A 27,028-nucleotide genomic window follows, 5' to 3' on the forward strand; every position below is an offset into this window, starting at 1 on the left:
GTCACTTCCGAAAAACTATTTAAAGAGGAAGCATTTTCGCAGGCGGTCTCTTTCATTTAATGAATGCTGCGCGTCGCTCCACACTGGAAAGCCAAAGTAAGTACTATTCCCAAGTCTTTTCACTTTTTTTATTTGAGACTAACTTACATTTCTCTTGTTTCAACAGCTCACAAATGTGCAAAAAGAAGCAAGTAAGTACTTTAAATATTCCAAATCAACCTTGAAAATACTTAATGGTCCATTTCTTCCTTCACAGGCTGCAGTTGGTAAGTACTTTGAATATTCCAAATCAAGCTCGCAAATACTTAATGGATCTTGTTTCTTCCTTCACAGGCTGCAGTCGGTAAGTATTCTGCCAAATGGTCCAATTTGCACGAACAATGGCTGTTAAACCATACTGTTTGACTCTTTCTCCTTTTCTTTTGCAGGTCACTTCCAAAATGTCCGACCCTGCAGGTAAGCACAGGTGAAACGAGCAAACAATTAATTCACGTGCAAATCTAACTGTCTATTAATCTGTTGCAGAAGCTGAAAATGGAGTGACAAAGTTTGAGGTAAGCACGCCTGAGATAACTTACCATGTCCAATTTTGACTTCTGTCTTTAATTCTTGCAGTCGGATTTCATCCACGACGTCGTCCAGTAGGTTAGTGCACACTGCAACACAAAATGGTGGACGTGAACACTGTCCAACTTTGACGCTTTTTTACGCCACGCTTCTGAACACTCTTTTCCTGACTAGTTTCCTCGTGTCCACCGGAGGGCGCTGCAGCTCAAGGTAACATTCAGTGTTCGTCAAGCTTGATTGTACTGCAGAAGTGAATCAATGTGCACCATTTAGACGGTAAACACGACTGAATTAAATGCTCACGCACTTTCTTGTTTGCAGACTCACTCCAGTGAAGAAGCCATTTTGGAGACCTGCCTTGACCCCGCCCCAACTGCTGCCTGCACCTGTGAGACAACGAGCTGATTATCTTCAATGCTGCATTCTGGAAAATTAAAATAAAAGGACCAAATGTTTTGCCTCCGTGTGAACTCCTTCGTGACAATTGTCTGGATTGCAATGTAGTTCTTCCACAGTTGAAGTCGTCCAGTTCCTCCACAGTTGAAGTGGTCCAGTTGAAATCCAGATACTACCCTCCTGCTCAAGAACATGTGACATCGCATCAAATAAAGTTCTTCCACAGCTGAAGTCCACTTCTTCCACAGTTGCTGCCTTCCTGCTCAAGTCAAGTACAAGTCACATCACATTATCCTAAGGTAAGTATTATCGTCGTTTGCACAATTCTTTGAATGCACTTGACTTGCTTTTCTGCACTTTTATCTTGCTCTACTGCGTTTCTTACTCTACTACACTTCTTACCCTACTGCACTTTAACTTGTCTGCACTTTAACTAGCTTGTCTGCACTTCTTGCCCTACTGCACTTTTTAACTTACTCTACTGCACTCAACTTGCACTTTACTTACTTGTCTGCACTAAACTTGCACTTACTTGGTTTGCACTAGACTTTCACTTTACTTACTTGGTTTGCACTAGACTTACACTTAACTTACATTTTTTTGTCTTTAGGTCTCCACACTCTGTTACGATCCGACTCCTACTGGTTTGAAGAAGAACTTCAAGACATCAAACTTTGGACTCTAACTCTGAAAGAAAAACAAATAAAGTTGAACAAAAAACAAACTTCTTTCTTCTAACTTTTTTAATATTATTATTACTAATTTATTAGAATTTTATTTTTTGTTATTTAATTTTTTTTTTGTTTTTTTTGGGGTGTGGCTATGCAAATGACTAGGCGATGATTGGTGGACAACTACTTTTGAGTTCACTGATTGGCTTAGAATAAGGAAGTGAAAATAGGATGCAACCACCTGATTGGTTCTCTGGGAGGTTGGTGTCCATTCACTGATTGGTGTAGAATCAGGAAGTGGAAGGTGACCGCTGCCACCTGATTGGTTCTCTGGGAAGGGGCGTCTATTCACTGATTGGTTTAGAATCAGGAAGTGGAGAGGCGAATACTGCCATCTGATTGGTTCTCTCGGAGTGGGTGGGCTTTAGTCAAGGAGGCTGGCTTTGTGGCCGGGAGGCGGGGTTTCGGTCCAAAAAACGCCGATTTTTGGAAAAAGGGGGCGTGTCCGGCCAAATGCCGTGCTCTGATTGGCTGTCCCGATGGGCGAGGCCAGGGCGGGGCTAAATCCAAATTTGCATAGATTTGCATAGAGGGGAGGTGGCTAAATCCAATTTTTAAGGCCTCTGATTGGTTGGCCAAGTCGTGACACGTCTCGTCGCCAGGAAGTTTTTCTGCTTTTCTAAGGCCGCTTTTGCAGAGAGCTCTTTTTGGTGGCCGTTTTATGTCCCAAAAAGGCACTTTTTGAAGGAAAAAACCCTATTTTTGACTTAGTAAGGATGCATTTAGCAATAAAAGACAAAGACTGATTCAATTTCAACAATATATTGTGAGCAAAAAATGGCTTTTTTGACATTCTGACGGCATCAGATGCCACTGCACAAGCTGAAATGGGAGACGTCACATACCCAGTCAGGTCACGCCAGTGTCCAAAAGCCATCGGCTGCAGCGCAGGCCCATCCGTAGGCGCCGTGTACGTCCAAAACGTCCACGATCCTGTCAAGAAGACGACAACGAGAGCAGTAAGTGACCATTCCAGCATTCATACCACAATAGAGACACAGAATTAGTCTACCGATAAAGATAAGTAACCTTAAATAAGATGATGCGAGCGCAAAAGTACCATTAACATCATGAACAAATAATAAGCCTACCAATATTTACATGTAACTTTAGATAAAATGATGCAAGCGCAAAAATAGCATTAACATCATGAACAAATCATTAGCCTACCAATATTTACATGTACCTATACATAGATGACGAGAGCGCAAAAATAGCACTAGCATCATGAGCAAATCATTTGCCCACCAATATTTACATGTAACTATATATATGATGATGCAAGCGCAAAAGTACCATTAGCATCATGAACAAATAATAAACCTACCAATATTTACATGTAACTTTACATAAGATGATGAGAGCGCAAAAATAGCATTAGCATCTTGAACTGTAATGCCCTCAAAGAGAGCAGTCAGTGACCATTCTAGCATTGATATGACATTGCAGTCACATAATTAGCCTAGCCATATTTATGTGTAACCTTACATACAATGATGCCTGAAAATAGCATTAGCATTTTGAACTGTAAGACCTTGAATTACATTTATAGGCTAAACTGACATTATTATTTTTAGCTCTACAAAAGACCGTCTTGTTTTACACAGGTGGTCAAATAAATGTGATCCTAATTAGAACTACTTAAATACTGACACGCTAAAAAACTAATTTCAATACAAATATACATTCAACGAAGCATTTCCTACCTTTGTTAACACTTGTGTGGCGCAGGTTGATGGACGTGGAAGCAACTCCATCTTCCGGGCCTCCACTCCTGTAAACAAAATGACATTTTTCGTTAGCACTAATGCAATCTGACTCAGATCACATGTTTTAAACACAAAACATTTAGAAGAAAACATTTTTTTGCCAATGAGTGACCTCCGAGGCCCCTATAAATTTGGCCGTTTGCACACTTTGCCCGAAATGGGACTCGACTGACCACAAAGAGAGGATGTGCACATTGTTAAAAGATGCACATCATATTTTGAGCAACTTTGGACACGTATCAGGTACAATTGGGGGTTTTGGGGGCCAAGGGTCTAAGGAGGTAACCCCTCCACTTAGTCACAGTCATTGAAGGGCCTATGAAATCTGTCTACTCAAGCCAACTGACTATGATTATAGCACTAAAAGCTCACCAAATATTAACAACGATTGGAAAAAGGATACAAAAGGGTCAATATGGGCAATATGGAACCAAATCGATCAACACGGCACATCATTTTACATCCCAATAACTTATCTAAGCTTCGAAGGGCAAGAAAAGAGGAGAATGTTACCCAGTGGGAGGTGCTAAGGAAGCTCCTCATCATATTGTCAAATTAATTTTTTGGATTTTCAGGCTTGGAATGCATGGCAAGTGACTACCAAGAGTATTGGGAAGACTTTTGAACTCAGATCCGAGCAGTTTGGCTTCATTTCATGCACTTTTAAGTTGGTCACGCCCCTTCGTCTTGAAATGAGGCAAAACGTCGACTCAAACCCTGGCAATCCCCTTGCCTTCCAAGCCTTCCAAGAGTCGGTGGGCGGACTTTGAGCCAGACGCGCCCACCCGCGCACAAAAACGCACCCCTCCAAGTGTCAAAACACGCCCTCGGCCCCACTGCGCATGCCCATAGAATCTGAACACATCCCACCCACAAAACAACACTCCCCCCAGGTGTCAAAACACGCCCTCGGCTCCACTGCGCATGCTCGTGAAATCTGCACACACCCCACCCAAAAAACTACACTCCCCCCAGGTGTCAAAACACGCCCTCGGCTCCACTGCGCATGCTCGTGAAATCTGCACACACCCCACCCAAAAAACTACACTCCTCCAAGTGTCAAAACACGCCCTCGGCCCCAATGCGCATGCCCATGAAACTTGCATACATCCCACCTACAAAACAATTATTGTTAAAAATAGTTAATCTGACAATTTCATCAAATGTCAACATTGTTCAATGGACTATTTTCAGTCAGCCTTGTCCTCATGCTAGATCTTTTAAAAGCATTAACAACTACAAATTCTTTCTTCAAAAAGAAAGCTCAGTATTTGAGCCATGTGGTCATTGATTGGGGACATGATTCATTAAATTGCGGAGGTTGGCAAAATGTTTCCATCTGATCTGGGTTATGACGAGCAAGCTCAACAGAAAACAACTGCACGTTTTACTCATAGAAGTATTCATCAAGAGGCGCTTGTAGTAGAATTTTGCAGCAGTTCTTACCTTATTCGTGACTTTCCTTGTGCAGCCTGCATCGAGTGCAAAAAATCAGCCGAAAACCCCCCAAAAAAACTCTCTTCTTGCAGACTTCTCTTCGTGTAAATCATCAAACGCGACTCGGTTGTTTTTACTGTAAATTCCCCATTTAGATCATGCTTTAAAACGTCCAAAAAAATAGTAAACAAACAAAAGAAAGCACGTTAAACAGTTCGTCTCTCGCTTCCTTGTTCCGCTTCCTTGTTCCGCTTCCTTTTCCACTTCCTGCTCGCCAGTGTCAACCTGGATTTTCCTCTGACGTAATTTCGGTGGAAGCCCAGGATAACGTGCATGCGCAAATGCCATATCATGTTAAAAAGAAGCGCCAAAAGCTAATTTAATTGAAAAAAACATTAAACCCCTTTCCGTTATCATGTTATTAAATAGAATTCGAAAAAGAAAACGGTTGGTCCAGCATGTATTGCTAAAAACTCACTGCTGTTCATTAATTGGCCGCCAGACGGCAATCTATTGTTCTACACAGTGTCGAAGTACTAACTTCTTCTTCGCTATCATGACGACATTTCCGACTACAGAATTTCTTTTGAAGTGTATTCCCAATGTACAAAAAGGTAAGTTATTTTAAACCTTTGCCTAAATGGAAAAAAATGTTTTAATTTTCGGTTTATTGTTTAAGTTTATGTAAGTTTCTTAGAATTAAGATAGAGTAATAAATAACAAAGTATAATAAGTTCGACCGAAGGCTCTCATCGTAACTGCCAACAATGAAAACTTCAATAAAACGATATTCTTTTCCTAATATAAGGTTCTAACAATTACAAAACCCAAATATTTCCCCTTTGAAAACTTGCTACATATCTCCTAGTGGTTTTAGTACAGCAAAAGTTAAACTAGAACGAATAAAAAAATATCACCGAAAAAATCACTGATTAGCCCTTAATTACACCTGCGTATGTCGCTGGTTACGTCATACTATTTTGAATTAACCCTAACCCCTTAAAAACAACATATAATATATACTTATAATTGCTCGAAAAAGCCATTTCTTAACAGGTAAGTGACTCTTGTGTGATAAAAAACAAACAAAAAAAGACTTGCTATCGAAATACGTGGACATTTTGTGACCCCAATTTGGAGGTAAAATGGCTGCCTTATAAACGTTAATAAACCATTTTGACCCCTATTTTCTTTTTATCAACAGCAACATGTCTGCATCCGAGCCAGTCCTTATGGGCCGCAAACGTGCCCTGCCTGCCTGCCCCAACCCGTTATTCCTCAAATGGTTGACTGAACTCCGGGACGAAGCCAGGGAAAAAGGACTGAAGATCCAGTACACATACCAAAAGGTGAAAACGTCAAATTCATTTTTTTTTCAGTAGACAGAAATTGAAATGAAAGTAATAATGATTGGTGGTGTGTTTTGTGTAGGCTATCAGTTCTCTAAATAAATATCCTCTTCCGCTTCGTGATGCGAGAGAGGCGAAGATCCTGCAGAACTTTGGAGATGGAATTTGCAAACTACTAGATTCCAAGTTACAACAACACTACAGAGAGAGTGGTCAGTAGAAGCCAAATTTATTTGGCTTTCATTTCAATTTTCTTATATAATGAACTGAATAAAAATTCACTCTAAAATTTTAACATAATATAAGAGGTAAAATTATTACAAAATGTTAGCAAACACAATATTAATCCAGTAGAATTGCTGAAAAATTACAAAGATGTTTCAGATTTTGTTGAAATTTATGATTTTTTTTTCAAAATATAGTTTAAAATGTGCATTAAATGACAATGATGAAATTATAATTGATACCTAGAGAGTTAGTCAAACATCAAAAAGATTCAACTCAATTTCATGTGGGACCATTTTATATTTTTTTAATAAATGGATTAAAAGAACTGGATTAAAAGCCCTGAATATTCAGTTTTTATAGATCTCAAACAATGTTTTATCTTAGCTTTTTTATTTGTTTTTAGATTTTACAAAATCATTTTTGAACTAAAACACAGAAAAATGGATTAAAAAATGACAATAATTGATTTATATGGGGGAAAATCAGGAAATTTAATATACATATATACTCTTCATTTTAATTTGATTCTAAAACAGAAAGTAGGCATTCATGATTTAATTTACCGAGCCACACAAAATGATGTGGCGGGCCAGATTTGGGCCCCGGGCCGGCAATTTGACACATGAACTAATTGAACATCTATCGCCGTCAATGGTGCTGAAAATAACATTTATTCCCCCACAGGTTACGACACGGCAGCTCAAAGAGAAGCGCCCCCTCTTGGTGTGGCGGAAGACAAGAACCCATATTCCAAGAGGAAGGTAAAATACATCTAAAATGCCTCATGTCCAATCACGGTGATGTCATCTAAAAAAAAACAATGTCATTCAGGCTGAAAAAACAAGTAAAGGACTACCCAAGAAAAAGAAGAAAGATTACGCCCCCCAGAAAGGATCCGCTGGTTACGCAGTTCTGCTCACACTTTACCGAGATTCACAGGTAACACCATCACATTGTTATTATTTTGCAAGAAAATAAAAAGTGAGGTCTCCCTACAGATGGCAGCCAGTAAAGGTTTTATGTACAAAATGGAGCTACAGGCCCGAGCTCAACATCTCTGCCAGAAATCCTTCACTACGGTCAGCAACTTCAACTTGGAAGTGACTTTTAAAAAAAAAAATTGTAATGGTCTTAACCATTGTCTTCCCTCGTAGCCCGAGGTCGGGAGCAAGTACACGGCATGGTCGGCTGTGGCCACCCTGGTGAGGAGAAACCTGCTCATCAAGACCCACAGTCCCGCACGGTACCACTTTACAGCTGTATTGATCAAATGACTGAAAAAATATTTGTAGAATGAGAAGCTAGAGATAAATTAAAAGGAAATAGGTCAACTCCATTTGGTTGACATCAATTGTTTGATACTTAAGCAAGCCGTATATCATTAATAGTCGTTAAAATTACCCAAACTAAAGCATATTTCACCTGCTCAGGGCCAAACAAGGAATGTCTTCTGTGCACTGAAAACATTCCTAGCCTATCCTAAATTAATTGTTTTATCTAAACCAGCCAGGTATACTTTACCCAATAATTTGGATGAATGCCAATTATGCATTGTCATTTTCTTGTTTGATATCATTAACAACCAAATAATTCTTAATACTTAAGATCTAATTTGCAAATCACCCCTATATTGCTAACCACCCAATGATAGCTAAATTTAATGGCTGAATTCCTATTAGCTCATGTCACCCCCACCAAGGAGACAATTTTTACTTAAGATAGTTTTCCCACACTTTCTTTTCTATTCACTTACAAAACTATTTTCTTCAACAATTCCCTTTCTACGTTCATCAAACCTTCCACATCCTTCAAATTGGGACAGAAACCATGCCTCTCCACCCAATAGCGACAGACAGGCAACTACCCACACTACACATCCGCTCATACCCCACACATGGCAACCCTCCAATCTCCATTCTGCAGTCTGGCAACAAACCCACCTCCCTTGTCGTTTTCCGACCCATATTAATCACAAACTTAATCGTTTAAACAACAATTATATTCTCAATTGACCAAACTCAACTCAGTACTTCATGATTCGCCCAATATTTCTGGACACACCAAGATCAGATAAGTCCCAAACTTTGTCTTTTAGTGGAGTCCCTGACTCTATTCTTGTTCTACCTACGTTGGTCCCAGACCACAAACTATAATGTTCTACGTACATTGGTCCCAGACCACAAACTATAATGTTCTACGTACATTGGTCCCAGACCACAAACTATAATGTTCTAGGTACGTTGGTCCCAGACCACAAACTATAATGTTCTACGTACGTTGGTCCCAGACCATAAACTTATATGTTCTACGTACGTTGGTCCCAGGTATACATGAATATAAATATGTTCCTTAATAAATGCTGTCTTTATTAAATTAATCAAATAATAACTTATCAGAACTACATTCCCATCTCTGTTTTTCAAGCTACTCTCTAACTGAAGAAGGCGTGGCTGTGGCGCGGCACCTGGATTCAGCGGAGCGGGGGTCCGAGGTACTTACAGAGGAAGAGGAGGCCAACCCGAGGGTTGTCGACCTCACCGGTAGTGACGAAGACAATCAAAACGAAGAAGAACCGGAAAATTTGACGACTCCCTCGCATGAATCCCTCGCTGGTCGTCTCCAGTCGTGCGAAGAGCGCCTCCTTGCCGGGACATTCGACATTGTCCTCTGCGTGGATGTGATCGAGACGACGGGGTAGGTCGAGAGACGGTTACCCGTATTTTTTTTTTACACACCCGTGCACCCGCAGAGGCAGCAGCAGCCATTGCAAGCAAGAGCTGGTCCGCGAGCTGACGAAGAACCGCGTCCAATTCGACGTCCGGAAGCTCAACGTCGGCGACTTCCTTTGGGTGGCGCGAGAGAAGTCCGCCCCCGCTTCAGGTGGGACTCGAACTAGGGAACTGGTCCTCGATTATGTCGTGGAGAGAAAACGGATGGATGACCTTTGCGGCAGCATCATTGACGGACGCTTCAGGGAGCAGAAGGTCAGCGGGAAGTAGTCCTGAAAATGTCCAAATACTTAAATACCTCATTTTCTTGTTATAGTTTCGCCTAAAAAGATGCGGCCTGCGCCGTCCCATCTACCTGGTGGAAGGACAAGGAAAAATGGCCTCCCACCTGAGCCTCCCAGAATCGACCCTGCGGCAGGCCGTCGTCGGCACGCAGGTGGTGGACGGCTTTTTCGTTAAGCGAGTGCAGGACGTGCGGGAGTCGGCCGCTTACCTCGCTAACATGACCAAACAACTCGCCAAAATGTACCGAGTGGGTATTCCTGTAATCTCTGGCACATTTTAATCTGACCTATCATAACATTTGTTCAATAAGTAGAAATATTTTTTTTACATTGTGAGTGTAAGTGGTGAATTACAATAATTATACAGATGTTTTCCTATTGTAATATTTGATTGTGTTTTCTAGAGGGTGTTAACAGATTAATTCAAGGGTGTCAAACTTGGGTGGGTTCGCGGGCCGCATTAACGTCAATGTCAATTCATGTGGGCCAGACCATTTTAGATATAATATTTAGATTTTTTTAAAATGGATTAAAAGAACTGGATCAAGCCCTAACTAGTCCGTTTTTATAGATCTAAAACAATATTTATTTGTTTTATTTTTCTTAGTAATGGAAATTTTATTTTAATCATGTTTTTCATTTGAAAAGGAAAAAATATATTTTAAAAAATTATGTTCAATATTAAACTAGACAAAGGAAAATATCTAGATTTATTTTTAGATTTTACAAAATGCTTTTTGAACTAAACACAAAATAAAAATTTAATAAAAAAATACAATGATTAATTTTAAAACGGGGAAAATCAAAAAATGTAATGTAGATCTATAATCATTTTAATATGATCTTAAAACAGAAAGTCGGCACTCATGTTTTACTTTCTCGGGCCGCACAAAATGATGCAGCAGGCCATATTTGGCCCCTGGTCCGCCACTTTGACACCTGTGAATTAATTTGTATTTTGCTATTTCATATAGGGAAAAAAGATCAAAGATACGAGTGAATTAGCATACGTCGTATCTCAAGGTTTTAAAAAAAATGCAATTATCAAGCTGAAATAGATTTTATTTACATTGAACAAAAGCACAACAGATTCTGTATCACATGAATAAAATAAATGTCATTCCCAAATAGAATTGCACACTAACGCGGCACTCTCGAGAGTTGGATGGCGACCGCCGTGACGAGGTGGAGCCTTTCCGCACCCTCTTGTCGTTCGCCGAGTTCAACCATGGCGCCGTGAAGAATAAGGTAACCCGGCGTACTTTGTAACCGGTTAGAACTGGCTTACCGTTCAACAACCGTATATGGTTTAGAGTCAGACCGCACGTGAAGCCTTTGCCAGACAGTTGATGCAAATTAGCGGCTTGTCCGGCGACAAAGCAGCGGCCGTCCTGCAGAGATTCGACACGCCCCGCAGGTAAGTTTGACGTGTTCTCTCGGCGCCGTTAGCGTGTGCTGACATTTGGGAATCTTGTCCTCAGCCTCTTGACGGCGTATGACAAGTGTCCAAATCAAGCGGCGAAGGAAAAGCTGCTATCCGGCATTCAATGTGGAAAGCTTCAGAGGTCAGAGTTCATTTTTTTACTTATAAAAGCACTACAGTGCAGGTGTCAAAGTGGCGGCCCGGGCGCCAAATCTGGCCCGCCACATCATTTTATGTGGCCAGGGAAAGTCAATCATGAGTGCCGACTTTGTTTTAGGATCAAATTAAAATTAAGAGTATCGATATAAATTAGATTTGCTGATTTTTTTCCCCCTTTTAAATCAATCTTTGTACATTTTTAATCCATTTTTTGTGTTTTTAGTTCAAAAATCATTTTATAAAATCTAAAAATATATTTAAAAAAAAAAACTAAAAATAAACATTGTTTTCATAGCGGTCCGGTGGTGTGTTCGGTCCCGGGTTTCGGCACCAAAAATGATAAGTCTGAAAAACAACTTGTTTTACCATTGTAATATTCTTTTGCATTTAGATCTATAAAAAACTTAATATTTTCTGACTCCATTGCATTACAGTAATCTCTCGAATATTAATATAATTTTTGAAGGTCCTAATAATTTTTCATTTGCCCTTTTCTAGGAAATTGGGTCCAGCTTTGAGTCTAACTCTGTGCCAGCTCTACTGCAGTAAAGGAGCGCTCTCATAGGTTGGATTCAAGCACTGTAAGCACTTGATTTAAGTTTATTCTTGAAAGAAAAAGGATTTTTAGGCATTAGTCAAATTATTCTGCAATTTCAGGAATGCTTTGGTGTGGTCTCAAATCTTTTTTACACTTGTTAACTTATTATAAATGGAAAGAAAAAATTAGCTTACTGACCATAGTCGTTTTTTTACCTAAGGTAAAAAAAAACCTTACTGTGCACAGTTATTTTTATACGAAAAGTTGGTACAATAAATGGTTATTATTTGGATTTTTTTTTGTTTTTTTTTGCAAAAAGGGTTCTTTATTTTAGAGGAGAGGACAAGTAATACAAATATAGAAGTAAGTATATCTTAAAAAATGATTCAAGCACAGAAAAATATTTTCTCTAATCTTTTAATAAACCATGATAGCCCTCTATACCACATATTGAGATCTGAATGTATACACAGAAAACATAAAAAAAAATGAAATGTTGAGAACTAGTCAAGCAGAATCGCTTGAATTCTTTTCACGCTTGCTGTAGTATTTCTGTAAAAAGATATTTCAGGTAAGAAACATGGCATGTAAAAATTAAGTTTTAACATCAGTGTACCTTCATGTTGTTGTAGTGCTTTCTACTCTTGCAGTGCACCTCTTTAGCCGTACTCTCTTCGAGGTAAAACATAGAACACAGATCGCAGAAAAATCCCGATTTCGGGACGATGAACTCGGTACCTACGAAGCAAGAAAAATAACACTGGTTAGAAAGAAGAAAAAATAAACACTCAATAAACATATCTCATGATTTTTTTGTACCAAAGGACTTCTTGGGATTAAACGGCGGCAGTGGGAAAGCAGCAGGTTGAAGCGCCGTTTCCGAAAGTGACTCTCCCTCGTGTTTGTCTGCAGGAAAATACAAATCAGTCCCTCCATCTTGTGGCAAAAAGACACACCGAGTGTCTTCAATTGACCACATTTACCCATTTTTTCCAACGAATCTTCCTCCTTTCCTTCGTGCTCCAGAGGAGCCTCGAGCAAGGTTGCTTCTTCCACCTCGGCAGTCGAGATACACTCTACCAAGCGACACGTAGCTGTTTATTCCGAGTTCGAACCCGTGACCAAAATCATCATGACAACACAAACCTTCAGAGTGTTGGGTCTCAATGTCTTCTACACCGTGGCCCACCTGGTCCAGTGATGGCTTCAAAATCTTGTCTTCTAATGTGGAACAAAGCACATAATTTGTAAAAATGCAAATACTGAAGCTCTGAATTGTCTTTAATTTCCTTGGTGTACCTTCCAAGTTCAGTTCAGAAGACGCATCTTCTTCCTCCCCCGTGGAAACGGCGTCCCGTGAGACCTCCGTCACATCCGCCTTGTTTTGGTCCTTGCTGGTTGACATAGTGCCTGCACCACAACGTTTCTGATTTATCCAGATGAATAACTAATTTCCTAACATTGCTTATGCCCCTATCTTATTGGTCACTAATTCCAATGGGATTATCTCTTGTGTATTTCTGACAATGTTCCTCAAACTCTTATGAACTTTACCATCATCTCTTTGACTTTGCTCCTCCATGGCGCCCGTCAAGACGTCCTCTTCGACATGTCCCACCTGGTCCATCGTCAGCAAGGTGGGGCCATCCTCAACACACCGGCCAATGGCGTCCTCCTCCATCGCCACTTTAATCTCGTCTTGACTCGTCATGCCCGAAATTGGTCTGAGTTGCTTCTTGTCACCACTTATGGTGTCCTCTTCAACATGTTCCACCATTGTGCCGTCCCCTAAAAAAAAAAAAAAACAAATGACATCCTCCATATTTTTTTAGGACAATTTCTGACCATACCTTTATCATCGCAAATTTCCCGTTTAACAGACAAAGAGTTGCTTGCATCTTCCTCCTCCTCATCACCACCAGTTTCATCCAAAGTCAGCAGAGTCTGCAAGAATTGACAATCATATTTTAGTCAACAATGACAAATGGAACCGCCATCTTTTCCACCCCATATTTGGCAATTCTGTGGGTATTCTTCCAACTAACCTCTGGGTTCAAACAGTCCTCTGCCTCTTCCTGTTCCAGCACGATCTCATCCAAAGTGACCAAACCAAGATCCTCCTCCGAGACGTCTCCTTTCCAAGTTGGCTTTTCAGGCGCCGGCTCCTCGCCGACCTCCTCTTGGCACGGAACAACCATTGCGCCTTCTATGGGTCGCCGCCTGTTGGATTTTCTCCTCTTGTCTGCTCTTAGGTTACGCTTGGGCTTCTCGGCTATGTCAGAAAAGTTATCCTCGCTATCGCTCACTTGGTCCAGCGACAACGTGCTGGTCGGAGTCTCGATCTTCGTTTGGGCGACCTCTAGTTTGCTTTGGCATCTTTCCGCCACGTCTCTTGATCCAGCCCTTTGTTCTTCCGTCTTTTCCGACTCGCTCGTCTCTTCTTGGGTCAGATCTTCCTCTAAAGAATCCACCACTTGGTACGTTAGTTCCTCCTCATCCTCTGGATTTAGCTGTTTTGGACTACTCTGCGTGTCCCCAGTAGATGCCAGAACCTGGCCTGTCTCGTCCTCCACAGAGTCCAGCACCTGAAATGTAGCTGCTTCTTTCTCATCGACAGTCTCGTTTTTTTCTATCTTTATCTTCTTTGCATCTTTCTTAGGTCTTCCCCTTCTTCCTTTTCTTTTGGGAACTGCAACTTTGGCTTCTGGGATTTCCATCGGTACCACTTCCATCTTGATCGCAGGTTCGGGAGATGTCCCCGAAGGTGTTGTCGTCCCCGAGACAGATTTCTCTTCGCTAGATACATCTTTCTTAGGCGGCCTCCCTCTTTTTCTGGTAACTCTCGTGTTGATGCCAGCATCATCTTCCACAGAGTCCAGAACTTGGAAAGTGGGGTCCTCGTCTTTCACGGGTATTGTGACAGTTTGTTCTTGTTTCTTCCCACGGGTGCTCCGCCTCCTCCCCGATACAGCAGCATCGGCTAGTACGGAATCCACGACGAGGTAGTTCTCGGGGGTTTTGCCGGTGGTCCGCGCCTGCTTCTTTGGCGGTTCTTTACAGTCTTGGGTCTTAACCACTTCTGGGACACTTGGTTCAGTTTCATTGGCCGATGGAAGATCTTCTACAGAATCTATCACCTGGTATGCTTCTGCGTCATCATGTTCCGAAGCAGTGGTTTCTTCTTTGGCTTCTCTGACGTGACTGTCAAGGTCAGCCAAAGCCGGATCCTCAACCACATCCTCAATGATTGGGAGAGAATTTGTGATCTGGTCTTGGTTTGCGTTTTCCTCCCCTTTTTGCGTCTCGTTCTGACCTTCCAGAGTCGGCGTTTCAACTGAGGACGTTGGCTCTTTGTCAATCCTTTCCACATGACTCATGTTTTCCAGCTGAGGAGCTTCTTGAGCTTCTGTTACATCTGGATTCTCATCCGAAATAGGTTTCTGGTCTTCGCCCACACTATCCAACACCTGAAAGTTTTCGTCAATGTCCATTGTTATCAAATGTTCTTTTTCACAAGTGCTGGGACATCTCTGGGATGACTCCATGGTTTTTTTGACTTTACTCAGAGATTTGGTAGAGTCTCGACCAGGCGAAGACACGGCACCAGAAGAGAGGCTCCGTCTTGACGAGCTTCTGGTGGTCCTCGAGGAGGCGGGAGATTGAGATTTAGCGGTCTTGAAGTCTTTGGGGGCTTTTGGTTTCTTTTGTTTCGGATCTGGCGGGGGTGACTGTCTCTTGGTAGGAGAGGGGGCTTCAGTGCTACTGTCCTCTTGGTCATTAACTTCATCAACAGTGACAAAGTCGTCCATGTTGAAGGGTTGCTGGTCATAGAGATTGGCGTTTGATAGGCCGTTGTTGATTTCCATCTGAATGGAGACAGGAGAATTTAACATTTTGTAGTCATGAAGACAGGAGTTGCAAGAATTGATAAAACTGCAAGGGTTCTCATTGGTGTGTGGTCAGCAAATGCTGTTTATACACATTAATTCTAAGTTCCTTGCCAAATTGTAAGGTTAAGTAGATCCTTAAAGAAAATACTTACCACTTTTTCATCACTTTTTGCAAGGGTTTCAGATTTACTGGGGACCAATGTGGTTTCACTTCTTGTAAGGGTTTCATCTTTACTGGGGACCAATGTGGCTTCACTTTTTTTAAGGGATTCATCTTGACTGGGGACCAATGTGGCTTCACTTTGCGCAAGGGTTTCATCTTGGACAGGTAGAGGTTCTTCCTTCTTTAAGACCCTCTCATTGTGACTGTCAACCAGAGGTAGACTCTCGTTGCCAGTAGACACCGTCGCTTCTTCCACTTTTACCGAAATGTTCTCTTTACCCATCTGAACCTCAGGAAGAGTGACCTTAACTGAACATTCTTTTTTATGGCGTTCCTCTTCCGTAGCCGTTTTGACCCCCGTGGACTCTGACTTGGGCCCCTTTGTGGGTTGTTCAGACTTAACTGACGGGGTTTCTACCTCCTTTGGCTCCGATACAAGGCTATTTGTGGGTTGTTCAGATTTAACCTGTGGCACAACGGTAGGCACAGGGGCCATGGTCGATTTCCCTGGTGGGTTGGGCTTCGCAATACGGTCTGTGCTGTCCTCCAGAGTAATCCCAGTTGGATCTTGAAGGCGCTGCTTCAAACTTTCAATGCTGAAATCAAACAAACCCGCTAATATTTTGTTCCTTGGCTGTTATATAATGAGTACCTTACCTCTCAAACCTCAGAATATTTTTCCTGGAGAAAAAAAAGAATAGGGTGAATAATACCTTAGTACAACGTGGAATAAAACCCGAGTGAATAGAAAATTGAAACCAACCTTGCTGTAAAATCTTTGGATGCCTCCAGCACACGTGCAACTCCTGCAGAGTCGGCCATTTCCACACATATCTACATCAGAGATAATCATTAATTAAAACAGTCAGTGCAATCCAAGAGATTTGCGTTCTCGTACCCGATTGGCCAGTGGCAAGAAGTTGACAACCTCGCCATGGCTGGAGATAAAATCCAGAAGAGGCTTAATGCCGTCTATTTTCGACAAAGAGATCTCCACGCAAAGCAGACGCTCGGCCAGGGACTCCACTTTCCCAATGTTCTGAAAGATGACAAAGCAAAGCAGTTGTGGCTACATGCTAAGTAGCTCCCGTTTAATACATTCCCGAAACTCACAGAGTTGCTGAGCCGCATCATCGAAACGTACATGTCCTCCTGTATTAAAAAAAAATGGTATGGTCCGTAAAGTAACAAAATTGGTATCTTTACTCGAGTACGTACCTCGCTTTGTTGAACAGACACGGACTCGAGGACCAAGTGCAGCCGAAGCAGAAGGCCCGACGCCTCCAATTCGTGACTGTCCAAATGCCGGTTCACGAATTGCCGGCACGCATCCCAATCGCTAAAATGCACAAAGGCCTGTAGACAAAAAAAAAAAAACAGAAACGGTGAATACTTGCTAATCTAGCAACTACACAAGGCTGCAGTTCCCTCACCCTCCTCTGGAGCGGCAGCACTATCACGTTGTAGTACAGAGACCGAAGATCCTTCTTGGAGAAATACGGCCAAACTAGCTTAGCGATGTCCGCATGTTTGACAAGTTTTGTAGGCAAATTTGTCAACATGACCGTTGGTGACACGCCACTTTGAATGGCGTTTTCGATGTCCTCAACTTTTCTAATGGTCAGGAACCCTGGAAAAAAAAAAACAGCAGACCGTGGCCTTAATTCCATCTGGCTCTGACAATCTAGACCAGCATAATCACAGGTCTTACTAGGGATGATGAACCAAGGCCTAACGGTTAAGAACAAATAGGGACTTGTCCTCATTGTCAGGTAAAACGGGAACGTGGTGCATTCAGGGACCCCAAATAAAGACGTCTCAACAGTCGCCCCGGAAAATGCCGGATCTGGAATGGCTTCATCGGGAAACGTTCGCACTGTAGAAAAAGAAGACCACCCACATTTTAACCGCCGTTTTACATCTGGACAATTCCCATAGGACTTACATTCGATTGGAGCATTTTGTGGAGGGTCCAGTCTGAAGATCTGATAGGCTGGACATTGATTGTGAAGAACGTACCAAAGTCCGATACAATCCACATCAATGTCAGACTGAAATTGCACAAAAACCTGCAACAAAGAGGTTGAATGTCAATTCATTTTTGGAAGGTTAGAAGTCCAACATGACAAACTCACCTTGTCGTGTAAGGGCAGAAAATATTGTACCCCTCCGATCTTCCGCAAAGCTTGGCGAAGACAGTTCGTCTCGCTCGGAGTGATGCCTTTGATGTAAACGACACTGGAGCATCCATCCTCCACCGGCTGAGGTCAAAGTTCATAACATCAAAGACACAGTCATCACATTCAATGGCTGGTTTACTTACATTATCCATCCTCTTCATCATCCAATCGTAGAAGCCTTTCTGGAATACAAAAATCAGATCAAAATCGCTCATACCGAGAGATTTTGTGGAGGACAGTTTACCGGGTTCATGGGGATATTTTCTTTCAAGACACAAACGTCCAACTTCTGTTCTTTGAGAGACGGTTTATCTTTTTTCCAGGCTTCCATTGCGGCGACCATTCCCTTCTCCTCCAACTCCACAAATGCCTGAGAAACAAGTTTTCAAATTAGCATTTCAAAAGACACCATCCACATCTGAATTTGATGGTCCTACCGTCCCCGTTTCAGGAACAACGTAGATTGATTCATCCAAAAAATCAAACCCAAACGGCTTGACCAATTGGACGATGTCTTGCACGCAATAGCCATACCGATCAAGCGGTAGATTGGACATTAGCATCTGCCTCTTGTCTTGACCCAACTGCAAAAACAACAAAAAAATCAGGACTTACTACTTCTCAAAGACCCAAAAACCAAGACCAGGTCTTCTTACACTTTTCAAACAGAAGTCTGTGTCTTCTACAAGTTCCGCTGCAACGAAACAGAAGTCAAATTTGAATATTAACTCGCCACAAAATCTGACATTACGTCCGAGACTTACCCATTTGCGGCCGAAGCAGAAATGCACTTATCTTCTTTTCCATGGCAACCATAACGTCCGTTGTTATGCCACAGCCGCGCTTTCTGCGTTTTTTCGTCATGGCAATGGCGTCATTTGACATTTCGCCCGAGTCTCCCGGAGCGACCATTTTAGGCACTACGCTAACGTCCTTGTCGGTGGGGTTAAACTTCTTGCGGACCCCTTTCACCATCTTTACCACGGGCTTGCCAGTTTTTGATATTGGCGTCTTTGAGACTGGGGCCACCCTCCTAAGAAAAACGTTATGATCATTTACTTGTGATTAGCACTCACGCTAAGATACGTTACTTACCTCTGGGGATTCGGCTTTTGCACTTTCGGGAAACCCATCTACCAAGAGAACGCAATTTAGATATCGAACTCAAATCCACAAGCACGTAATCAAAAAATCCCAACCTTTTCTTTCTGGACAGTGATGAGGAGATTTTTAATTCGGAGGTCACCCTTCTCACGGAGTTTGTCGGCGTCTTCTTCTCTGTGGAAACGAACAACCGCCTACGCCAACACATGTAAACATGCTGTTGTATTCAAGCGGAATGACAACGCAACGAAGCACAAAGCTACCTGTTCTTTTTTACGATACATGACGATGGATTCGGTTACTCCGTGCGTTTCGATGACACACGCCAGATCTTCGTAGCTGATAGTGCCCTTGACGTTGTTCAGCGTCACCAGGCTGACCGGCTGCAAAGGCAAGAGAAAATGTGAACATTAACGTCAACTTCATTTCATGTGGGCCGGACCATTTTACATATATTTAGATTATTTTTTTTCTAAATGGATTAAAAGAACTGGATTAAAAGCCCTGAATATTCAGTTTTTTAATAGGTCCAAAACAATGTTTATTTTAGCTTTTTTTAAATATATTTTTAGATTTTAGAAAATAATTTTTGTACTAAAAACAGAAAAAATTATTAAAGAATTATAATGATTGATTTAAAAGGGGGGAAATCAGGAAATTTAATGTACATCTATACTCTTCATTTGAATTTGATCCTAAAACAGAAAGTTGGCTGTTAGATTCATTTTTAGTTATTTTTAATATAATATAGAACAATACAAGGAAGACATTTCCATTGTTATCTTGTAAGTGAGAATCCATCCTGGCTCGTCTTCACCACAAATTATTCTCCCGAACGGAATTCTCTACTGCCCATTTAAGGCAACCAATCAAAACAATTACAAGATTATCGATTCAATCCAATTGCATAAGCAAATAACTCAATTAATTCCAAAAAACAACTGCAACGACAATTGCATATCAGATCATTAATAACAATTAAGGTCAGAACTCTAAAACAACTCCATTAGAATGTAAACAAACTAGCCTCCATTCGGCAAAACAATTCCATATTAGGTGAACCGAGCGACATTATTTAAAAATCAAAAACAATGTAGGAGTCCTTCACAGATCTTCATTGCGCACTTGCATCATAGTTGTTATTGCAGTTGTTTTTTGACCTTAAAGTTAACACTTATGCAATTGGATTGAACTTGCAAGATAAGGCTGGATTATGTGCTCCGATGTCTTGTTTTATATTATATTAAAGATAACTAAAAATTAACTTAACACATGGTCTTCACGGTCAAACCTTGGGTTTCGGTGGGGGCTTTTTTTTGGGATCGTAGTTCGTTCTGAAAGCCCCTGGCTTTTTGTTGGCGGCAAAGGCGGTCTTGGATGTTTCAGCTGGACTTTTTGAAGAAGTTGAATTCATCTTGGCGAATTCTGCCAACAAGGCGGGCGCCAGAGTTTTAACCATGGACTCCAAGTCGGTCTGCTTGGACAGAGACTGGACAGCTGGATGGAAGACAAAGGGTTGAATTTCATTAGTAGGCTTTTCTACTTCTTTCCAGTTTCAAAGGAACCGGACTTACCTGATGTTTCCATCAGTTTCTTTGCTAGTCTGTCCGTTTTGTTCGATACCTGTGGCGTAACGGTGCCTCCACGGGTTCTGTTTGGTGGCGAGCGTCTCTCGAGGTTTTTTTCGGGTGACCGTCTCTCATTTTTTCTTTCGGGTGAGCGTCTGTCACGGCTTTTTTCGGGCGAGCGTCTCTCGCTTCTTCTTTCGGGTGACCGTCTGTCACGGCTTCTTTCGGGTGACCGTCTCTCGCTTCTTCTTTCAGGTGATTGTCTCTCGCTTCTTCTTTCGGGCGAGCGTCTGTCACGGATTTTTTCGGGTGAGCGTCTTTCGCTTCTTCTTTCGGGCGAGCGTCTCTCGCTTCTTCTTTCAGGTGACCGTCTTTCACTTCTTCTATCGGGTGACGGTCTCTCGCTTCTTCTTTCGGTTGACCGTCTGTCGCGGCTTTTTTCGGGTGACCGTCTTTCGCTTCTTCTTTCGGTTGACCGTCTCTCGCTTTTTCTTTCAGGTGACCGTCTCTCGCTTCTTCTTTCGGTTGACCGTCTCTCGCTTCTTCTTTCAGGTGACCGTCTCACGCTTCTTCTTTCGGGCGAGCGTCTGTCACGGCTTTTTTCGGGCGAGCGTCTCTCGCTTCTTCTTTCGGGCGAGCGTCTCTCACGGCTTCTTTCGGTTGACCGTCTCTCGCGGAAACTGCGAGACGGGGACCGGATGTGTTTGTAGGCCGAGCTTTCACGACTCCTCCTCTTCGAAGATGAGCGCCCCTCTTGGCTTCGCCACGAGGGGCGCCGCTCGTAGCTCCTGGAGCGCGAACGGCCATAATCGGAGGAACTCGAGGAGTCGGAACGAGACCTGAAATGTTAGCACAAGGGTGTCAGACTCGGGGTTTGTTCGCAGGACTTGATTTCATGTGGGCCGGACCATTTTAGATATAATATTTAGATTATTTATTATAAATGGATTAAAAGCCCTGAATATTCATTTTTTTTAGATCTAAAACACGTGTTAAAGTGGTGGTCCTGGGGCCAAATCTGGCCCGCCACATCATTTTGAGTGGCCCGGGAAAGTCAATCAACAGTGCTGACTTTCTGTTTTAGGATCAAATTAAAATGAAGTGTGATAATCATCCTCATTTTTTTATCATTTTTTCTGTGTTTTTCAAAAACATTGTTTTCGTAGCGGTAGCGGTCCGTCGTTGCTCTGGCAATACTAGCAACACGCCGTTCTTGGTGCCGAAACCCGGCACCGTATTGGGTCCCGGGTTTCGGCACCAAAAATGATGGAAATGGTCTGAAAAACAACTTTTTTCCCCCGTTGTAATATTCTTTAATCATTTAGATCTATGAAAAATAGAATATTCAGGGCTTTTAATCAATTTATTAAAAAAAAAATCTAAAATGGTCCGGCCCACGTGAAATCAAGTTGACGTTAAAGCAAAGACTTTCTGTTTTAGGATCAAATTAAAATGTAGTGTATAGATGTATAAAAAAATTCCCCCTTTTTTCCTCCTTTTAAATCAATAATTCCAAGTTTTTAATCCATTTTTCTGTGTTTTTAGTTCAAAAATCATTTTGTATTTTTTTTTAAAAATTACAATTATTGATTTAAAAGGGGGAAAATAAGGGGAAATGTATCATACATCTATACCCTACACCAGTGGTTTTCAAAGTGGGCGGTACCGCCCCCCGGGGGGCGGTGTGAACTTTCAGGGGGGCGCTGACGAATAAACAGGCGAATGGGGGGCGTTGAAATAGTGAAGGGGGCGATGGAGCAATTACAGTAAAATGTGACGTTGGTGTTTGTAGAAAGAGCGGAAAAATTGATTGTCTGTAATAAAAAGTCGACAAAAAACAAGCTTTATTGAAACAAGAAACGTTGTCTGCTCGAGCGCTCACGAGCAGCGCGCATATACCGTATATCACTAATTGTCGCGAGTTTATCGTCGATGCAGGCGACTGGGGAAACCACCACCATCCAGTCAGCCGCAGAGGAGCACACAATAGCGCGCCGGCAACGCTTAACCACAGACGTATGCGCACAGCGACCGGCTTAATGCATCAGCTATCCGTTTTTATGATTCGAGGTGAACTGCGCATTGGTCTATTAAAAGAAACGAAATTAGCGAATAATATCTGAGGCGCCTGTCTTCTATTTATTTAAGCTTCGTTCGTTGGAAAGGGGTAAAGAGGGGGGCGTTGGCATTTTGGCCCGGCGGTGAAGGGGGCGTTGGCATTTTGGCCCGGCGGTGAAGGGGGCGGTGGCCAAAAAAGTTTGAAAATCACTGCCCTACACTATACATTTATACTCATTCATTTTAATTTGATCCTAAAACAGAAAGTCTGCATTCATGATTTACTTTCCCGGACCACACAAAATGATGCAGCGGGCCAGATTTGGCCCCCGGTCCGCCACTTTCAACTCTCAAGATGCAAAGAATTTGTATTGGGATAAAAATTCTAAAGACAGCACCTTCGTTTGTATCTGTAGCTCTGAGGCGAACGAGATCGGCTCCTCCTCCTCTTGCTCGTCTCTCTTCGAGGTTCCGGGCTTTGACGGCGTCGTGCCGCAGCGGAGGACGACGTCGATTTTGATATCTTACTTTGCGACTCCGGCACCGGCGCCGTGACGTCCGGCGTAACTTCACAGGATGGCAACACCTCTCCATTCCATTGCGGATATCTGAACAATTATCATCAAAATTCTTATTTCTTGGTTCACATTAAAGGACAGAAGAAGCCGATCGATTCTTACCGTTCTCGAAGCAATTTGCACTTTATCAGGTGAAAGTTGGTGTTCTGGTGCGCCACCCAGTCCTGGTTAGCAAAACAACAACAATTAATACAAAGGCAAATCTACTACCAAAGCCATATTTCCAAAACAACAAAATCAACACTACAAGCTTTGCTAGCGGATTAGTTTAGAGTTTTAAGAGTCCTCCAGTTAGTAAACAATGGCGCAGGAACATTTCTTTATCCTGCCATAGTCTGACAAGTCTCACAAATCCAAAGGGACCAGTCCCCCAGATGATTTATTTCCAATAAATGTCCACTTGGCAAATTCCGTAACATCAAAGTAGCAACAAAAATATTAAAAAAATGGTTGAAAAGCATTCCTCCACGTTCTTGGTCCTGGTACTCAAATGTTGACAGGCGAAGGCTCAAAAAAAAGTGCAGGTCCGACTCCGACAAAGGTGGAACAGATCTGGATATACGCCACGTTACAAAGAAGAAACCCGAGAAGACAAAGGGAGAGTGAACAAGAACGTGTATGTCCACTCACCTGTATATGGAAGCACATGTTGTTACACAGAGTACACAAGTGAGGAAAGACCTTCGGCGTGGTCGCCGCGTAGTCTCGCATCAGGACAGTCGTCGGGAAACCCGCCATGACCGTCACCTGCTCCTGCGGAACGCCGGGATTTGGACCCAGGTTCAGCAACGGAGGTGGCGGCAGGGTCATGATGCTGGGGATGTGGAGGGTACTTGGGATGGGGTGGAACTGCTGTGCTGGGGCTGTTGCCGTGGGAACGTACGCCCGGATGTGCATTACAGGTTGCGGTGGAATGGTCTGCTGGGGTCCAATCGCCTGCCGAGGGATGGTCTGCTGGGGTCCAATCGCCTGCGGAGGAATGGTCTGCTGGGGTCCAATCGCCTGCGGAGGGATGGTCTGCTGGGGTCCAATCGCCTGCTCTGGTTTGGTGTCTGTCTTGGGAGTTGCTTTCTGCGTCTCCTTGGCGTCCGGTGGTCTCGGTGTGGTGGTCTTCTTCTGGGACTCCTGTTCCTTGGTGACCTCCCAACAAGAAGGCGGCTTCTGTTTTTCTTTGGGTTTCTCGTCAGATGTTTTTTTAATTTCGCTATCGTTTCCTCCCAGGAGTACCAGATCGGGTCTAGTGGGATGTACGCGCCGACCCATCACTTGTGGGATGGGTTGTGATGGTTTCAGTATGGGCTTGGGAATAATCGGTGCTGGCGGAAATTCACTGGTTTTTGGGGATGGGGGTTTCGTTTCTCGGAGGTCTGTGTCCTTTTTCAAGGGAGAGAAAGTAGGGAAAATGGACTGCAACATAGCCATTGCCGGGCTGACTGGTTCTTGACTTTTGGGAGGGGCTGAAGACAAACTGAAAGAGCTAGGAGTCTTCTGTTGTTGGTTCGAGGAAGACATTTCCAGGTTGGTGTTTCGTCCAACTTGCTGCACTGGTTCTTGACTACAACTTCTGTTGGAAAAATTGGCCCCTTCTGCTCTTTTTGTCCTATCCGGGACGTCCTCGTATTTACTCACGTGGCCATAGTCGATGACTTCGCTCGATTGGAGACGAGAAGACGGTGCGTCCTTTGACGCCAGTCCAGGATCTTTCCAAGCGTCCTTGCTAGTACGGCTTTGGTCGGAGACCGATTCACGTGAAGGCTTGGGATGATTCGAGGTCTTCTTGGCTTTCTGGATGCGGATCTGGCGCAAGATGAAGGGCAAGGTCTCGGGGGTGATCTGGTCTTCAGGGAAGGACATGAGATGTTCCAGGTCTTCTTTTTCTAGTCCAAACTGCACCAGGACATCGGCGGCTGACTCTGGCGTGTACTTGGGTGGTGGCGGATCTGGCGATGGCTTCGTTTCGGGTGGGTTGAAACCTAAGCCTGGAATGGAACGGAGGTTGTCACCGTCCTCGCCGGAAACCGGAAAGGATGGACGGCCCCCCGATGTGGTCGGTTTGGAGGCGGCGGGTCGGCTGTAGCTGGACATAGAAGACCTCGCCGCCGTAGCCTGTGAGTCTCGCCCGTGGTCATTTGGTCTGGAAGCAAAAACGTCATCGCCAGCGGCGTCCACTCTTTGCGCCGAGAAACTGGGCGCCAATGAGGGAATGGCGTTGCCGTGAGAAGCCTGCGAAAGCCCCGCAGAAGACCCAACATCAAGTCTTTCACCGGAGAACTGGCTTTGGGAGGTGTTCCTCGCCGGCCGGGTTCTCGGGACAGTAAACTGGAGGTATGGGTTGCGGGACATGGCTGCCGTGGGCCAATCGGGAACAGGCTTCCGGCGGCAAACCACCAGAAGAACGGCTACAACACTTGGGCTGGAAAAAGTTCACAAACAAAAATGGAGTTATTTCAACTAACTGCTTGTTTGACAGGAAGACTTTGGGAACATCTTGGCCGCTACGCTTCTTTTTGCCGGTCTTGCTTGGCCCTTTGCAACAACAACAACAACAACAAAAAAACACAAATATAGCAACATCAACAGAAAATACATTACAATGCTAGTATAATCATCATCAGGATACAGTGTTTTTTTTAATTTATTGGATATCAAGTAACAACCAATATTTTTGTCAAAATGTCCATTGTTTTTCCCCAGAAACAATCATGGCTACCCGTAGTTCAGTGGTAGAGTCGTCATCCCCAAACCCAGAGGTTGCATGTGCGATTCCCTGCCCGGGTGACTTCGTCTATCTGGACTTGGTTGGACAGGAACTGAAGTCATTGTGAGGGTCCTGATGTTGCGTTGTTGGTAGGTAAATGACAATATTCTGTGCTGGAAGACCTTTTTCTCCACAAATTGTACATTATACATCAAATCTAGATATTAGAGAGGAGATAAATTCATCATTAAATGCATTTTCAACCTATATTCGATTTAGATAGTGTAAATTAAGATCTCAAATCAAGGGAACTTGACTTTTTAGTACATTTATTCCAATTTTCGCTCATATTATCTTTGTTTAAACACGTGATCGTCCGATTTATTAAATGACATGAAGCTCCTCGATTTCTTAATCGATTTACGTGATCTTAATGTTATTTTAAAGGGTGTTTTAGGGGGGAAATATGGAAAATGTTGACCGCGTTGATTACTGTTTTGTTATATTGTATTGCGATGCAGAGAACGAGGCCCGTGATGCGTCTTTTTTTCTGATCCAGCCCGAAAACACACACACAAGAAAGATCAAATTATAGCCTTTTGTTAGCAGGCACAGAAAACAGTATTAAACCCCTTAAAATATTTTTCCCCCTGAAAAAAAAAAAGAAGCAAGAATGCACGATGATGGACAATTGTGCAGGCCCGAAAGCGATCAAAATGACCACATTGTTTGCAAAATATATAATATCATACAATATAGTAAATATAGACTATGCGATAAATTATCGGTTGTTTACCTTTGCTTTGATGTCCGCAAACTGAAACGCAAAAGGTGTTAGTTTTTTATCACTTTCAAAGGCTGAGCTGCAAGAGAGTTGGCGCATGCGCGCTGTTGACGTGTGACGAAAACCCGCAAACCGGAATTGGAAGAGACGGAAGCGAACCCTCGCTTCCAAAAAAAGAAAAAGAAGCACGCAAGTCGTTACACATTCAGTCCACAGGGGCGCAATAGTCCCAACCGTTGTTTGCAAAACACGCCTTTGATTGAAAGAAGAAGATGCCTCGAACGCGGAAGTCTTGGTAGACTGCAGTCGATCAAAACAATTCGTCTCTTTTGCCTCATTTTAAATCAATTTGGTATCTTTAAATGTACTACTTGGTCAATAGAAAAGGATACGAA

General features: G+C 42.8%; 2 protein-coding genes and 3 long non-coding RNA genes across 14 annotated transcripts in view; 2 read left to right on the top strand and 3 right to left on the bottom strand.

Moving 5' to 3' along the window:
• Nucleotides 1-27,028, top strand: part of LOC144213763 (uncharacterized) — a 42,462-nt gene that overhangs the window by 9,715 nt on the left and 5,719 nt on the right. The window lies entirely within an intron of this gene.
• LOC144213767 (uncharacterized) overlaps nucleotides 1-27,028 on the bottom strand; it is a 37,846-nt gene that overhangs the window by 5,414 nt on the left and 5,404 nt on the right. The window lies entirely within an intron of this gene.
• LOC144213760 (uncharacterized) lies at nucleotides 123-5,166 on the bottom strand. Of its 4 annotated transcripts, none has more exons than XR_013330103.1 (8): nucleotides 4,910-5,166; nucleotides 3,401-3,468; nucleotides 2,540-2,627; nucleotides 1,558-1,650; nucleotides 1,027-1,222; nucleotides 875-953; nucleotides 579-656; nucleotides 123-450 (listed from the first exon to the last, which is right to left on the bottom strand). It is a non-coding gene; the product is annotated as an uncharacterized LOC144213760 (long non-coding RNA). The 4 variants fall into 4 exon arrangements; XR_013330102.1 differs by having other exon boundaries at nucleotides 579-809; XR_013330101.1 differs by having other exon boundaries at nucleotides 579-953; nucleotides 1,027-1,143.
• mus81 (MUS81 structure-specific endonuclease subunit) lies at nucleotides 2,305-26,105 on the top strand. 4 transcript variants are annotated; one of them, XM_077742347.1, is made up of 15 exons: nucleotides 2,305-2,653; nucleotides 6,105-6,249; nucleotides 6,332-6,461; nucleotides 7,162-7,238; nucleotides 7,309-7,416; nucleotides 7,476-7,556; nucleotides 7,632-7,720; nucleotides 8,902-9,171; nucleotides 9,227-9,461; nucleotides 9,523-9,738; nucleotides 10,622-10,738; nucleotides 10,804-10,907; nucleotides 10,972-11,055; nucleotides 11,571-11,653; nucleotides 25,846-26,105. In XM_077742347.1, the coding sequence occupies exons 2-14, from the start codon at nucleotides 6,109-6,111 to the stop codon at nucleotides 11,635-11,637; spliced, it is 1,719 nt and encodes a 572-aa protein (XP_077598473.1). In that variant the 5' UTR covers nucleotides 2,305-2,653; nucleotides 6,105-6,108; the 3' UTR covers nucleotides 11,638-11,653; nucleotides 25,846-26,105. The 4 variants fall into 4 exon arrangements, with proteins under 4 accessions (XP_077598473.1, XP_077598472.1, XP_077598474.1 ...); XM_077742346.1 differs by lacking the exon at nucleotides 2,305-2,653 and adding an exon at nucleotides 5,414-5,514; XM_077742349.1 differs by lacking the exon at nucleotides 2,305-2,653 and adding an exon at nucleotides 5,707-5,956.
• LOC144213754 (uncharacterized) lies at nucleotides 11,996-26,760 on the bottom strand. 3 transcript variants are annotated; one of them, XM_077742343.1, is made up of 33 exons: nucleotides 26,646-26,760; nucleotides 23,782-25,564; nucleotides 23,254-23,315; nucleotides 22,972-23,181; nucleotides 20,522-21,354; nucleotides 20,239-20,444; nucleotides 19,211-19,330; nucleotides 19,043-19,141; nucleotides 18,939-18,976; nucleotides 18,608-18,876; nucleotides 18,500-18,537; nucleotides 18,281-18,427; nucleotides 18,088-18,213; nucleotides 17,987-18,025; nucleotides 17,799-17,924; nucleotides 17,609-17,732; nucleotides 17,375-17,539; nucleotides 17,097-17,293; nucleotides 16,882-17,019; nucleotides 16,777-16,815; nucleotides 16,562-16,702; nucleotides 16,427-16,497; nucleotides 16,321-16,344; nucleotides 15,653-16,259; nucleotides 13,656-15,476; nucleotides 13,461-13,554; nucleotides 13,165-13,398; nucleotides 12,910-13,020; nucleotides 12,757-12,831; nucleotides 12,594-12,686; nucleotides 12,430-12,516; nucleotides 12,227-12,348; nucleotides 11,996-12,162 (listed from the first exon to the last, which is right to left on the bottom strand). In XM_077742343.1, exons 2-33 carry the CDS (start codon nucleotides 25,492-25,494, stop codon nucleotides 12,118-12,120), a joined length of 8,214 nt encoding a protein of 2,737 aa, XP_077598469.1. In that variant the 5' UTR covers nucleotides 25,495-25,564; nucleotides 26,646-26,760; the 3' UTR covers nucleotides 11,996-12,117. The 3 variants fall into 3 exon arrangements, with proteins under 3 accessions (XP_077598469.1, XP_077598470.1, XP_077598471.1); XM_077742344.1 differs by having other exon boundaries at nucleotides 23,782-25,677; nucleotides 26,646-26,753; XM_077742345.1 differs by lacking the exon at nucleotides 23,782-25,564 and having other exon boundaries at nucleotides 26,646-26,746.

This window comes from Stigmatopora nigra, chromosome 20 (genome assembly GCF_051989575.1).
Source record: "Stigmatopora nigra isolate UIUO_SnigA chromosome 20, RoL_Snig_1.1, whole genome shotgun sequence".
In the NCBI taxonomy this organism is placed as follows: domain Eukaryota; kingdom Metazoa; phylum Chordata; class Actinopteri; order Syngnathiformes; family Syngnathidae; genus Stigmatopora; species Stigmatopora nigra.